Genomic DNA, 16104 nt, shown 5'->3' with positions numbered 1-16104 from the left:
AATTATCTGATCTCATCACCCAACAAACAGATTCAGTGAAACTCTCCTCCATACATTCAATCAATCGGCATTGGGGCGTTACGTTACGTTAAGGCTAACTTCTGATCAGAATCCTTCGTGCACCTTGTGAAGGAAAGTGTAATGCTAGCGTTTGTCCATCTGGGGGCGCTAACGGCCTGCATATGGAGGGCCAATAGAGGGGCAGCCGCAGATAATCGTGGAATAGACAGTGTAGCTGGAGATGCAAGGAAGAGAGAGGAGGGAGAGTGGGATGAAGGAGAGGAAATACATTCTTGTGCTAGATTTAAAAAAATGAAATAAAAACCTCTCATTCCAAACATGTGAGGTGTGAGGAACACGTGAAACCTGTGAGCTCCTGAGAAACAAGGAATGGCTTCAACTGAGCTGCCGATGAAGGAAAACTGAATTTGGGTCTTAACTTCACACACATGTATTGGAAGTGTTGAAGCCCCACTGCACTATGCATCTTGAGAATCTCCCTAGAGTGTGCTTTGGCAACAGGGTTATTCTTGCACATGACTTTTTGTCTTGAGGGGCTTCACATGTGCTTCGGTGCCCGTCTAGATGGCTGCGTGATCCAGATGTGGTTGTTGCCATGGCCAGGGAGGATATGCAGGGCTTTAAGCGTTACGTAAAGCACGGGGCGGGAGGGAGTGGGGATGTTATTCCCGGGTATTCGTATCCGGGTAGACCAGAATGAAGAGAGCGAAGTCGAGAGGAGGGGAAGCGAAAAAAACACTGCAATGCGATGGAGTAAAGGGTTAAAAGTAAAAAGTGTCATACATTTATGTAAAGAAAAAAAAACACGAGACAGAAAGAAAAGGAAAGCATAAAGAGGGCAGAGATAATGATACTTATCTCAGTGCAAGATAACAGCGCAAAAAAGGTGAGCGACGGAGACAGAGATATCAGAGAATTATGCCCATAATAATATACAATGGCTATACAGTTATTTGGAGCTCGATTATTTGAAACGGTGGGTTGTTTGCATATCATTTTGCCACATATCTCATACAACATTCATTTAAGATGCTGAAGGAGCCCAGGTGAGCCCCCTCATTCTGAGAGAAACAACGGTGATGACGATGCTCGCAGACACAATCACTCGGCGCAGTGTGTACGAGTGTCTGTTGTGTTGTGTTTCTGGAGAGAACATGAACTCAAGAGTCATGTTCAACCTTCACACCGGGGGTCCTCTCCGTGGAAGGGGGCACCGGGCCTCCCACACTCTGTTGATTGAAGTTGATGGTCGAGAATGCAACAAAAGTAAACTGTTTCCTATAGGTCCATTCCTGTGATAAGCGTTTTCATTTTCAGAATACCAGAAAACAGTGGTGGGAGTGGAAATGGAAATTGCAAATATGAAATACATTTGGCCTGGAACACTTCACTCACTGCTTAAATTATATAGATTATTCAGCGTCGTTTCTGTTGACTAAAACACGGACTAAATATAATGACCAAATGTTGATTAATGTGTTAACATATTTCAGCAAGTTGAGGATCTTCCTCTAAAAATATAAAAGTGCCCCCCCCCCCCCCTCCCTCCACACGTTGCACCACACGTTGCACCACACACACACACACACACACACAGAAACACAGGGGCTGCTACTTCTAATTGTGAACACTCGGTGTTATGTACTGGCTATGCCAGTGTGATGTTTGCTTTGTTGCCATGGCAACAGACATTTGGCGCTCACACATCATATCCGGTTGTCATTGATTTGACGCTTGGTTACTCTGTCTCACGCTCTCACGCACACACACACACACACACACACACGCACACACACACCTGACAGGGTAAAAGTGGTGTCATCCCTTCACCTCGCTGCTCTCACCTCTCGGCCTCAGCTGATCAGATTTTACGGGAAGTTACGGGAGCGCTTGATTTACTGACCAACTAGCACGTTGTCGTTTGGAACGAGAGCACACGCTGAGGGACAACATACGCAGATTTGTCTGAAGAGTGTATGCGAGCGTGAGTTGAGGAGCTTAACTGAGCCAGAGGAGTGAATTTAATAAAATATAAATGCGTATGTGCAGGATTACAATGTATTTAGCACAGACAAGGGACAACTTATTGAAGAATTCTGTGACATTCATCATTATGGTGTCTTTTCCTTCTTACACATTAAATCAACATCTTTTGTAGGATTATATTTGGGTGCTTGAAATATTGTCTTTTCATTAACTGCCAGATGTCTTATTTTGATTTCATTCACTACTGATGAAATCAAAGTGGGTCTGTCAGAGCACGGGAACATTAAACATTTCAGAACTAAAAGGCCCGGTGTATCCCAGAGTTTTCTCTGTCCTTGAATACGTGTAATGTGCCACCATTGATGTACCCATGTAGTATAATTTCAAACAATCTGGCTTTCACTGCTTTCTCCCTGACAGGAACATAATTCTGACCAATATCAAACGTGGATACTTTTCTTTTTACACAAGTATGATAACATTTACACTGCTCTGCTATGCATTACCGCAACACAAATATACAGATATGTATTACCTAAATAGAATTTAATTTAGTTTAAGAGTATACATCACCAATTTCTTTTGCTGAGATTTGTTAATAATTACGATAATTTGAGAAAACTGTCTAGCAATGGACTGTTTACCATTTGCCCAAATTTCCCAATCTGTTAAGAAGACATTAACACCGACACAAACTGGCGGATATACACACACACGGACACACGCAGCCGCACGGGGTTTCCTCTCCCTCGCCTTTCACACTCTCCCACGACCATACGAAAGAGCTCGCACTCCCTTTCCAACTCCACAGAAAACACCCACATGTGCTCCTCGCTTGGGGATCTTCAAAATAAATGCACAGCCAAGTGCGCACACACACACACACACACAAAGGGATGGTATTCATTCATTCATTTGGCGTCCTTTCAACGGGCAAAAAAAAAAAAAGAAATCTGAGGAGCAGCGTAAACTCAAAACGACGGCGTTCCTTTTTCCTGTCCACGTCTCTGTCACACAGCAATAAGTACGCACACACAAGGGCCGTCTGGTGAAGTGAGTAGCACCAACTGATCACTTCATCTCAATAAAAAAAATGATTACTTATTTATCAGCTGATGTTGAATAATGCTTCTTCACTCGCACACACACACACACACACACTTTGTAGTACGGTGTTTTGCCACAACGGAGTCAATAATAATGTTACATGAGTCACTAACAAACCAACAGAGGCAGAAACATACGCACAGCGGATAAGCACATGATAGTCACCAGGCGCAAACGTATTACAAGCATGCTGGTCAGACAGCTGCAAAACTGCCGTTTCACCCTCGCTTTATTTGCTCCACCTTCTTTATCCGTCTACGGCGTCGTCCTGCGAGGCCTTCCTCCTTCTCTTTATAAAAACAAGTCGATGGGAAGTGGCCCAGATACATGCAGCCAACTCACCCACCCCGTACCAACTTCTGCTTCCCGTATGAAATGTTCATTCCAGAGCAGGGAAAGAGCGACACTTTCTTCTGATTCCTAACCTGCCCGGGCCTTTCTATCGTCTCGTCTTTGTGGTGCATGTCTGATTGCTCCACCACTCGGCCCCAAAGTTTGGGTCAACAATGACGTGGAAAATAAAAAGTGTTCTCCAGTATCCACAAAGCTAATCCCGTAAAACGCACAGACTAATCCCCCCCCGACACAAAAACAACTCACGCCCATCTATGCCTTAAACACACACACTTTGTATGGGTTTCCACGGATAATCATTTAGTTTTACCAGCAAACACGAGCCTGAACACCAGAGGAAGCCATATGGGACGACAGAATGTTGGCAGACTGGAGCTTCTTTCACCGAGCATTAAACACACAAACACACACACACACACACGCACACACGCACACACACACACACAGGTCGCTGCACGTTACTGTGAATCCGAGTCTCTGCTGGCTTGGTAGTTCTTCTTCAACGTACAAAATTACAAATTACGTTTAAAACCTGGATCAAATAAATATGTGTTTGGCTTAATCCAACGTGTAAATTCCCGTTATAATAGTTGGCTGGTTTTAGAAATGTATATATATATATATATATATATATATATATATATGGGCGGCACGGTGGCGTGGTGGTTAGCACCGTTGCCTCACAGCAAGAAGGTCCTGGGTTCGATTCCGCCCAGTGGCCTTTCTGTGTGGAGTCTGCATGTTCTCCCCGTGTCTGCGTGGGTTCTCTCCGGGTTCTCCGGCTTCTTCCCACAGTCCAAAGACATGCTCTGGGGATCAGGTTAATTGGGGACTCTAAATTGCCCGTAGATGTGTGAATGTGAGTGTGAATGGTTGTGTGTCTCTGTGTAGCCCTGCGATTGGCTGGCGACCAATCCAGGATGTACCCTGTCTATCGCCCGAAGTTGGCTGGGATGGACTCCAGCCCCCCCGCGACCCTGTGTGCAGGATAAGCGGTTTGACAATGGATGGATGGATGGATATATATATATATATATATATATATATATATAGGGAGAAACAAAAAAAAGTTAGCAAGGTTATTTATTTTATGTATTTTCTATAACAAATAAATGCCCTTAAAAATGGCTTTGACAAATCTCCTTCTTACAACTGTGTGTTTAAAAATGAAAATGAAATCCATATAAAAATCAAAACTTGTGACCTGTGCAGCTGCTGCAAATAAATTCAAACTAATCAATCAGATTTCTTTTTCTCGGTTACTCCTTTGGTGTTTTTCTCTAGACGTCGAGTGTCGCTGCCTTTCTCTGTGCAGCTTCAGAGAGAAAGAATCGCTTCTTAACCTTCTAGTCCGAAGCCTGTAAACCGAGCTGCCCCTCAGTGCGGTCTGAGTCAACATGGAATTGTGTCGGTACAGACACTGCAGAGCCAGACAGCCACTAAAAACAACGTTCTTTAAAAAGGTACAATCTATGCATGGTAATTAAATTGCACACACACACACACACACACACACACACACACACAAAGCAGACAGCCCCCAACTCTTTACGCCCCACAAGTGGGAATGTTGCAGGAATATTTCCCATGAGGCTGTTAGGTTCAAAATATGGGGATTCATTAAAAATAAATGAGAAGACAATATTCTCTTCATTCTTCATTTGTATTTACCGACCTGAAATTCGGTTTCTCATGAAGGACTAAAGTTATAGTGCATAGTGATATTTCAATATCTTCTTTAAGTGGATAATTCCCCACTTCACAAATAGGTTCACTATATGTTACACATCATCCATAAGTAATTATTCTCATTATATGTATATTTTCTTTTTTTAGCTTAGCTTAACTTTTTTCATTTGTTCTTATTTGGAATGAAGACTTAACATATCCATCATGTGATGCAGTTATTTATAAGATAATAATTATGAATAATTGTTAATTAATAATAATTAGATAACCAATGCTATGTTCTGTGCATATATATACCACACAGAATATATATGCACAGAACATAGCATTGAACATTCCCATTTCACACATCTGTCATTTTCTAACTGCAGCCTGACAAATTCTCAAATATCCATTGTCTCCAGAATTTTCCTGTCTTTCCTTAAAAATCACTGCCTATGCACACAAAACACATGCGTCAATTCTCACCTGTGCCAGGGCGTCCCATGATGATGTCCTTCCGTGGGACGGGGTGAAGGCTTTCGGCTGGGAGGATCAGTGGCAGCAGAGCGGTGGGAGACGGGTGACACGGAACCGGCTGCTGGACCTCACCCCCGAACCCCGTCCCCCCATTCTCCTCCCGCTCCACCGAGCCGTCCGCGCCACTCGGAGCGGCAGCTGCGACCGTTGTGCCGACGACAACTGACAGGGGCTGCAGAGGGGGAGCAGGGGTGGCAGCGGTGGGGACAGAGGACGGAGTCGGGGACACAAGCACTAATGTTTGGCCCGGGCTCCGCAAGAGGATGGTGCCATTGGCTACTGCGGTTGCAGCGTTTATGGGGACGGGAACCTGGAGGCCAGCAATTGGCTGCGGGGTGAGGGGTGCTAAGCCGGTGTCTTTAAACAAGGTCTTATCCGTCCCCCCCAAGTCTCCACCACCTCCTCCTCCTCTTTCTAAGGGACACGCCGTGAATTTTGCCAGCGGGACTTCCGGATTCCTCACAATGACGGGGGAGTCCCGCAAGGCCTGCTGGGACCCAGGGACCAGGCGGCGAGGCCCTCCATCGGGAGTGAGAGGGGAAGGGGGAGTCGGAGATACCAGCAGAGGAGGAGGGGAGACGGCGGTGGAGGACGGTGGCCTACTGGACGAGAGGGTGCTGACTCCTCTGGGTCTAGAGAAGGTGGGCGTGTGCGTGCGGGACAGTGAGGCCTGGACGTGGGGGGTCAGCACCCTAAAAGAGCCGTTCAGGTCCCCCTGCTCCGGCTCTGTCTTGGGCGTGTAGTCGTGGTGGTGCGAGGGGAGGGGCGGCGGAGGAAGAGCGTCGGGCTTTCGTTTGCTGGGGCTCATGGGGACCGTGAACATCAGGTTGCTGTGGAAGGAGGGCTGCATACCCGACGAGTGTCTCTCCCTTTCTCCTCCTCCGGCCTGGGTCGCTGCTTTGCTGCCCCCGGCCGCACCCCCCCCTGTCCCGCTGGGCTGCCTGTGCCTTCGGGGTTGCAGGACCGGGGAGGCGGTGATCGGGGAGAAGTTGGCGGGCCTGAAGCCGAACAGCGGGGAGGGCGAGGGAGACGGGGCGGGGGAGAAGGGCGACTGGGTGGAGATGGGCGAGAAGGAGGGGGTGCCGGAGTGCGAGCTCCCCAGCGACACAAGCATGGTGGCGGCCTCGCACTCGTCAAAGTCAAAGCGCGACGACAGGTCGTGGGGGAGGAGGGAAGGGAGGACCAGGCGGGGTCTGGAGTCTCCTCTGCTACTAGTCTCGCTGCTCTCCCTTGACGTGTCGTCCCACTCAAACTCACTGCTCGCCCTCCCCCGCAGGTCAGGGGTGACGGTCCCTGAGCTGCTGCCTCCTCCGCCCCCTGCCGCCGTCTCCATCTCTTTGGTCCTCATGGACAAGTGTCTTGAGCAGTATCCTCGACGCTGAGACTCCTTCATGCAGCCTTCCCTGGAGCACAGCCTCCTCCACTGCTTACCGTTGAACTTCTTACGGATTCCATTGGGTGTGCACACCACGTCGCCCTTCTTGTATTTCTGCTGAGCCAACGAGAGGGGGGTCCTGGAGCGAGAGGAGGTAGAGGAGGACCCCACACCGGAAGTGGGAGTAGGGGTCTGAGTGGGAGTGGACTTCAAAGGAGGTAGGCTCGGAGTGGTTCTGTTAATCTCAGACCCGATTGAGGCAGGGGACCGGGGCGGATGGGGGCTCGGCAGGGTGGAGAGATGGGGGGGCGCCAGAACCTGCACCGCAGGCAGGTGGGGAGAGGAGGAGGGGTAGCAGAGGGACTTGGAGGCGATGTTTCTGTGCTGGGAGTTCCCGGCGTTTGCCTTGGCGCCGACGGCGAGCGCCATGTTCAAACGAGAGACCTCGACATCCTCTTCCGGGGTGTTCGGCTGGCTCCCTCCGCCTGACCCGCAGGCCACGACAGAAGTGGCGTTACCAGTGGAGGAACGGGGTGGCGGATGTGTGCTTCCATAGGGATGCCCCCCGGCCACTCCTTCAAAGCCATGGCTCACCCTTGCTCCCCCTCCCAGCACGCCCATCCCAATGCTCAACTGGCACACTTCCCTCTCCACCTCCATCTCCTCCCTGCGCTCCCTCTCCTCCCTCTCCCTCTCGCGCTCTCTTTCCTGGGCCCTCCCACCATCCAGGTGTGGGACCTCCCAGGGAGGGGTGAGCAGCCTCAGACTTTGTCGGGACACCCACACGGCCTGAGAATTGGCGTTAGCTTTCCTTTTCTCTTCCCCCCCATGGGCGCCGTCCAGAGACTCCCAGTCTTCACTGAAGAGCACCTGGTAAGGAAAGGACACGCCAGGGTGGGGGTCCACCTGGGTGACAATGCCTTCTCTGTACAGCGGAGGACCACCCTCCTCTCCACCGAAGGGAACGCATACTCGGGTCCTCACTGCCACGGGTGCCGTGCCAGGCGGGGGGGCGTCCAGAATGAACTCCACCGGGCTCTCGGCTCCAGGTGACGATGTCATCGCGGTCCCGCCACGGAACGGGTATCCAACAAGGGTCTCCTCTCCTTGGAGCTGCACTTCTACAGTCCCTCCACTCACCCTGCGCACCACCCCTGGCCTGAACACCGGGGATAGAGGCCGTGATTCACTCTCCTCCAACCCTCGGTTGCCCGTGGACCCGACCCCGCTCTCCGTGGTCGTCTTTAACCGGCGAGCAAGGACTCTCTGGTTCCTCATGCCCTTGGCCAAAGCTTCAGCCAGTCCCTCTGAGCGCCTGGCCTCTTTGTGCGGCTGGTGGAGAGCGGCTGGGCAGCGGGGGTTCTTTTGAGGCAGGCACGGTCCTGTTGCTTCCATCCCGTCCAGGTCAGCGGAGTGCTCGCTCGCAGTATCCGTGGAGGAGGAGCGCACTGAGTAACGGGCCCCCTCCGACTTATCTTTCCCAGGTTGGAAATCTTTGTCCTGGGATCCTGCCGCCCTGAAGGTTTTATCGTCCCCGGAAACAACGTAGTTTCCGTCTGGAGCTTTGCTGTCCACAATTAGCACTGATGGCTGATTACCTGAGCAATTATTACTTCTACTATTACTGCTATCTATAAGAGTATTATGGCTACTACGGTTAGTCACAATGTCAATACCACTGGTAGTGTTACTATTACCACTACTATTGATACTAAAATGAATACTTTTATTACTGCTTTGACTAATACTGTTACTACTCTTGAAATTGTTATTGGGTGTACTCAAACTATCGCTGATTTTGCTGTGAGCATTGTAGTAACTGCTGTGTATAAGTGCAGGGCTGGAGGTAGGAATGGTAGTCAGGCTACTTGCGTTGTTTGCAAAGTGCTCATACGTGTATTTCTTCTTGGGCACACGAGCCTTAAATGTGGCTGTTTTCCTACTAGAGACTGAGCCTAAGCTGTGATTGTTGGCCGGAGGGGGCGTGGCTGTGGAGAGTGGCGTTGGGGTGGTGGTAGGAAATGCTATAGAGTTACAGGACACGGCCTTATTTCCGTTCGTGCCGTCTATCTTTTCTGTTTCTGTCTTTTCTGCTGCTTTTCTCTCGACCGATTCCACAGGTTTCCTCAGTCCAGTAGGCTCCGCTCTCTTGGGAGTACCGCTGTTTGTGATCGGCTCTTCGACGGAGTGCGATATCTGTTTGCTTGTTGGAGCGCTGGGTGAATGCTGTGTGGTCTTGACGAGTGTTTCCCTCTTGGCTCTTTTGGGGTCCTTCTCTTGAAGGGGCTGAGAGCTTCCTCTCCGTCTCCCCCCTCGACCTCTGGTCAGCGGGGGAGAACGGCCTCGCTGCTTCTTTAATGGCCTCATCGCTTGTCGTCGTTCACAAAGTGCAGATTTTGTGGTGCCCCTCTTTGTCCTCAAGGCACTCCTTTAATCGTCTTTCTCGGTTTTCTTCTTCCCCCCTGTCCTCCTCTGCTTTGTGTTTTGAGCTGGGAAGGAAAAGGTAGAAAAAGAAGACAAGAGTGTAATTTATCACCTTCATCATCAAAAATAAAATCATTATCATAATAACATTTCTTATGTACCATTTTAAAACCAGACGACAACATGAAGAAGACTTAAATTAAAAGACATTGCTTTTCGTATTAAACATGTTGTTCTCTAGACCATATCACTTTTAGCTTAATACTAAATAATTAATCAAAATTAAAAAAAGGATGAAAATAGATATTTTAATAGGATGAGTTCAAGATTTATATCCCAGATTATTCTGGCCAAATGTTTCTGAGGTTGAGATTTAATTTAGTTAACCTTGGTGTGATTACTCAGTTTACTCTTTAAAATAAAGTAAAAAAACAAAAAATGGAATTGAATCATAAGAAAGAAAGGTCAAAAAAACATCCAAGGTCACTTCCTTCAATTAGTCTCTTACTGCTTTAATCAAATTATGTGCCTTTAATGGAGCCTACATTTCTTTTATTTTGAATCCACGCAGACGTAAAAAGATGTCCTCACACACACAGACAGACGTCTCTCCACTGTACTCCTCCAGCTACCTGCGACGCATCACGCTAAGCATGATAGACCTGATCAATGACGGATCAAAACAACAGCAACACAGATTTTATTTCACGACTTTCATCGTTGGGAAAAGGTCACCCTACAACGAGTGAGAGAGAGAGAGAGAGAGAGAGAGAGAGAGAGAGAGAGAGAGAGAGAGAGAGAGAGAGAGAGAGCGAGAGAGGTGGGAGTATGCGGCTGTTTGGCTGTTTGTTCAAATAGTCTGTTCTTGTGTAGTCATCGGGAATTTCCACAGTCATTCTCACACTCGCTGGCCCTCTCTCTCACGCTCTCTCAATGTCTCAGTCTTTCCCAGTCATCCTTTGTCATTGTCTCTCTCTCTTCAGCGCTCCCCGTCTCTCTCTTTCTCCGCCACACACTCTTTCTCTCAAACACACACAAACGTTTCCCCAAAAAGACATTTCAATTGTAAAAATCTTCCAGGGGTAATATACGCCTAAAATGAGATAAATTAGAAAGGCCGGTACAGGTTTAGGCACAGTCACTGACGCAATATTACCGGCTAAATACAGTCACGCTGTCGCACAAACACACACGCACACACACAGACTTGTGCGTATATGTCTCCCTCGGGTGAGCTCGGCAACTCACCAACATGTGAAAATTCCGGCATTCCTACAAATACTGACAAGACGACTTCCCTCTCACACGCACTCACAGCAAATATCTTCGACATTGGAAAAGTTTGCTGCACACACACATACGGTGACCTTGTTGGCGACCTTACGTCGTTTTGCCGGTACACGACATGGAGCGGCAACGCCAGCTCCACCGCTCCCGATGACGAAATAAACAACCAACTAAATTCGGACCTTCGGACAGTGTTTACTGCATAAACGGGCGTTGGTCATTACTGCGGAATTTACTGCAGATACCAATCTTAAAAGCGATGCTGATGTTTCGTCTTTCACTTGCGACCACATCTGGAGTTGACCCTGCTGTCTGAAACGCACGAGGCTCCACTCTGTTAAGATTATTCTCTTTACCGAGGACGGAGCATGCGGCTGCAGAAGACGAGCGCCATTTACTCTCACACCTCTTGTTCAAATGGTTGAAAATGAATCAAACATATATGAGCTACATAACATGAAGTACTTTGATCTTCGATAGTAATCAGCAGACCACACTGCGTATTAACAAAAACTAAATACAAGCATTGTGAAATACAAGCATTGTGAAATTTCACCCCACTATTTCTTTCCAGAGTGCATTTTTTGTAAGTTCAGTGGACGACGAGGCCAATCTCAGAGGAGACACGGGAAAGAAAAAAGACAATTGGGCCTGCAGGAGTGTCCCTCCTACCAGCACCGGGCTGAAGCCCTCCTTCACAAGACGCGGAGGCCCGGACTGGCCGTGTTTGTCCTGTGCTGCACTTTGCAAAGACAGGAAGGAGTCAGGGCCACTTGACCGACTGTCTGGCTGACTGAATTTCTCTGGAGGATCCAATCTTAGCTTTAGAATAATGTGTTTCGGTCACGCTCACGGCCTTAGAAAAAAATGCTGCAGGATTTGGCTGATAAGCCAATATTCGCATTGTGTAACTTGGAAAGCACCGGGGTGCACAAACGAGCATGTGCACACCATGTAGACGAGAGGAGATTCAGATTTATACACCGATGACCTTCACGACCTTTCTTTACTTTCAGTGCCGAGCACTCGGTGCGAGTTTGCAACTAAAAAAGACAACAACAAAAACACTATTCATCACCCGAGCATCCTTAATGTGTGGACAAGCGATGGTCACCGCATTTCCTCTGGAATTCCAGAAAGAATACACAACGTTGTCAAGGTCGTCAAATATGTCATACTAAGGTACAGAGAGAAGTACATGAATTTGAGCAGAAGGCTTCTGTAATTGCAATGTTCACGTAAACCAAACGGCACAGGATTTTAACGTTTCTCTTACACACACACACACACTGTGTGCCTTCCAAAATCATTCCCGATATGGAAAATGACTGCAGACATTTCCCTCTTAATGTTTGTTAGCTACAATCCAAGACTCCAAAAGTCCAAATCGCTTCACTTGTTTTTTTAGCACATAAGTTATTAGAACTGAACATATAAAGGAATTTGGTGCAGAATCCCGATTGTGCTCCGGGATGCACCCAGACGAAGCGCAGTGGAATTCGGGGATTCAGGACGTCTGCGCCTCGCAGCAGGCTGAGAGTGAGATATTTGCTGCTCTGTCTGAAGCGACTGTAAATCCTGAATATAGACGGATAATCGACGGCTTTCGCCTCCACGTCGTTGGACTGGACTCCTCCGCGAACCGCAAAAAGACGCTGTTACACCAACACACACACAGACACACGCATTGACACACAAAAGCACACAATGCAACCCCCCTTCCACAGCACAGCAACATCAAACTTTACGCTCTCTCTCTCTGGAATTTAGAGTGCAGTCATGCATGCTCTGTTAAAATCTCCCTTGGACCTATATACTATCTCACACCCACATGATCATTGTGCCGTACACACACACATGCAGGAGATCACACCCGGAGCTGCTATATGTTTTGCTCGTCAATACTAAGAAACATAAAAATATATAAAATTCTAATTCAAGATATTGACTTTTCCCAGCAAAAAGAGCCCCATGCTGGTGATTTTCTCGGCAGGGTTGGACCTTAAGCCTCCTCTCAATGTCAACATCACAAAAACAAGTTATGCACAGGAGTTATTACTGAAGTAAACAGCTCTAATAAACCTCAGCCTCGATGCCAAATGATCCGCTCATTTGTTAGCCTGTACCTCACCGCACACCTGGCACAGGACCCATGTGTGTGTGTGGGGGGGGTAGACGTGGGGCTGTCTTCAGGGGGCGTCTACCTCGTTCAACGCCGCGTTCGCTCTGTACGTCAGCGCGAGCGTGTCCGTGGTTACCAGGCACACTGCAGCTCGGCCTTCTCCTTCGGGCTGTTTTATGGGTGTCTGTATGGAAGAAGGGCTGCAGTGGCGCGGACGGAGAGAGGAGGACGTGCCACGACAGAGCGAGACAGTGTGTGGCAGCGAAGGCCAGCGTGGCCCCGTGCACACGTCTGCATGGCCGGGGCGACTTTGCCCTTAACTGGATCACCGGCGGAGGGGGGGAACGGCACACACACACAAAAAGAAGAAGAGAAAAGAGCATATTCTCTGTTGTACACACTCACGGGTGAGTGGGATGGGATCATTCATGCAACGTGTTGTTACGGTATTCGAGGTGTGTAGCAAGAGGCCGTGCTTGGGAAGTGTCTGCCGGCTCTCGTTGTGGAGAACATCCATCGTGACGTAGTACAAATACTGGCAGCCGTTTAACAGCTGGCACATCTGACTGTGAGCGATGTCAATAAAAAGAGAAACTCAGAGCCCTTGAATTTGTGTAATGGTGGGCCGTATTGATCGAGAGGCCGTATGCATAGATCAGAGGTGACCGGTCCTGTTTTGGGGGTGTCCAAAACGGCAGGCATGCCACATCCGACTGGCCAAATGCTCTCTACCATATGCAAAGATATTGCATAAACAAGAGCAAGGATGGAGAGGCAAGGGGAATGCATGACACTTATGAGTGGAAATGGCAAAAGAAACAGCAACAACAACGCATTCAATTACTCTCACCCTCAAACACTGCAGAAAACTGCCCGGAACGCAACGAGTCCGAGGCGGGGGGAGTACTACGACGCACACAACGACAACGGAGTTATCACGACTCGAGGGGAACAAAACACACAAAAAACAAGTGACAGTGCGTTATCCCGAGCAGAAGGGCTTGATTCTTATTGGTTTCTCCTTTTTTTAAAAGAAGGGAGAAACAGAAAGCAGCACCACGGTGTGCACCGCGCCGGGGGAAGCCTGCTCGATGGAGCCGTGCAGGGACGCTCCGCCGGCCTCGGTTGGAATAAAAATATAAAATAAAAAATAAATAAAAACTTGAAAGGGAAAAAAAATGAAAGAAAAAAAGAAACGAGTGGTGTGGTGAAGCCGCGCGGGTGTAGTAGTAGTAGTAGTTGGTGGATGTTGTAGTAGTCGTAGTACGCAACGGCAGCAGACCACAAGGAAACGGAACATCGTACGCTGCCGCGTTGTTTTGCTCAATTCATGCGCGTTATATAAACACACAATACGAAATGAACAAAACAAACCGCGCATATCTCCCGCGTTGCTGTTTGTAAACATTTAGGCTGCGATGCTGCAAATAGGTCGATTTTTGGGGGGGGTTATACTACGCTCGCGCCGCTCAACCCGGGGCGGCTACACGGGGGAAGGAAAAAGTACTCAACATTTACCACGATGTAGTAACGACACCCGGGGGAGGCTAACGCGTTTCCCGGTAGTCCGCGGCTCTGCGGGGGAAAAAAACATTTGCGAAAAGTTTTCTTTGTTTTTTTGTTGTGTTACGCTTCGTCACCCGTTTTCTGTCGGCGCGGCGCGAGCGCTGTCACGCAGCTCGCTCGGCGGTGGAAATCTCTTCTTGCGCTAAACTCGCTGCTCCTGGAAATGTGCAAAACGCACGTCAGTTGGGAGCTTCGCTGCCTTTCGTTAACTTAGTTTCAACTCACCCCAAACACAGCTCCCCCCCACCTCACCCCCCTCGAGAGAGAGATTTATGGTCTTATTTTGCAGATGAGGAGGCGGGCTCAACCCTCGGTAGCGTTCCTCGGCTGTCGGCTCTGGCGGCGGCGCGGTCCGGACTCGCACTTCACTTTTCCTCCGCGGAACATGTCCTGCCCCTACAGAAACTCAAACGAGGCTATATGGGAAAAAAAACTATCGGTCTTCTTTTCCACTACAGTCACAAAATGGTGAATGAACCACCAACAGCTGGGCGAGCTGGCCAATGAGAGGTCGCTGACAGTTACAGTAGCCAATCGGCACCGGCCCTACGGCCCAGGGGGCGTGGCGCGCTGTCACGGCGCAGTTGACGGACGGGCGCGCTGAGCCTATAGCGACGAGGATGCTGAGCGCAGAACGGTGTCCTGTCCCAAACTTTACAGTGTCCAATAAAAGCTCCGGGAACCATAGGAACAGCGTGAGGGAGGGCCGAAAGGAGGGAGCAAATCACCGGGGGCCAATAGAAAGGCACACACGCCCCCCTCCTCCACTGGAAATAAGTATGTTTACCATAATTGACAGCACAAGTGCCATCTCTGAGCAGACGGGCATAATGCATCCGTCTCTCTCCCTCTCCGTGGAGACGTTGGTGCAGCGGGATTAAAGCACGGCTATGCGGCTGTTTGCACTCGTGTTGCCCGGCACGCCAACTGTTGCATCAAGTGCATTTTAACAGTTCGTGTGACTATCGTTGAGGCAGACTAAGTGAATGCACTGACACAGGTGAAGTGTGCGCACGAGTGCACTATTATAAAGTGTATTTAAGGAGCTGGACAACACGTCAGTGCTGCAGAAACAGCCGACGCATCGGTGCCCCTTGCAGACAGCTCTGCCTCTCTCCCCATCTCCCTTTTTCTCTCAGCAACAGACGCTGACTTTCACCGCATTCAGCCAATCACGTTGCAGCCTCCCGCTGGCTCTGACGTCGGTAGTCTCTCCGCCCCGCCCACTCCCATAAAAGAGAACGAGGACCGGTCCTGGCTGACGTCACTTCACCAACAGGCTATTGGGCAGGTGTGCGACGTCTCGGGACCAATGGCCGCGCTTAGCGATGATGTCATCACGAGTGTTGCCACCAGCTGGACTGAGAGGGCGTGGTCTGGCGTAAACTCGGCTAACCCCGTGTTTGCAACTTGCAAGGCAGTGGCGATGGAGACAAACCGGGGTGCACGGAACCGGCTGAACGGGAATGATGTGCACGCCTGAGATGGATGGCACTAGCTTAGGATAGAATAAGAGAAAAGCACAGCGTCTCACAAAAGATGTGTTTCCGTAATAATAAAGATTACATAATCCTGTGGTCTGTGTGTAGTAGCAGACAGCCGATGAGGGATGTCGCAGGAGCAGCGCCCCCTGTCGGTGTGATCCGATGCACGC

The 16104-nt window shown here is 49.2% G+C and overlaps 1 protein-coding gene across 1 annotated transcript in view; it reads right to left on the bottom strand.

Moving 5' to 3' along the window:
• cicb (capicua transcriptional repressor b) overlaps positions 1-15158 on the bottom strand; it is a 19155-nt gene extending 3997 nt beyond the window's left edge. The window contains exons 1-2 of the mRNA XM_078094149.1: positions 14676-15158; positions 5618-9540 (exon numbers count right to left, since the gene is read on the bottom strand). Coding sequence (XP_077950275.1) covers positions 5618-9418 — 3801 coding nt within the window. The 5' untranslated portion in view covers positions 9419-9540; positions 14676-15158. The remainder of the gene's footprint in view (positions 1-5617; positions 9541-14675) is intronic.
• Between the last annotated feature and the right edge of the window lie 946 nt (positions 15159-16104).

Source organism: Gasterosteus aculeatus, chromosome 20 (assembly GCF_964276395.1).
Source record: "Gasterosteus aculeatus chromosome 20, fGasAcu3.hap1.1, whole genome shotgun sequence".
Lineage (NCBI taxonomy): Eukaryota > Metazoa > Chordata > Actinopteri > Perciformes > Gasterosteidae > Gasterosteus > Gasterosteus aculeatus.
This window is presented reverse-complemented; position numbering and strand designations above follow the sequence as displayed.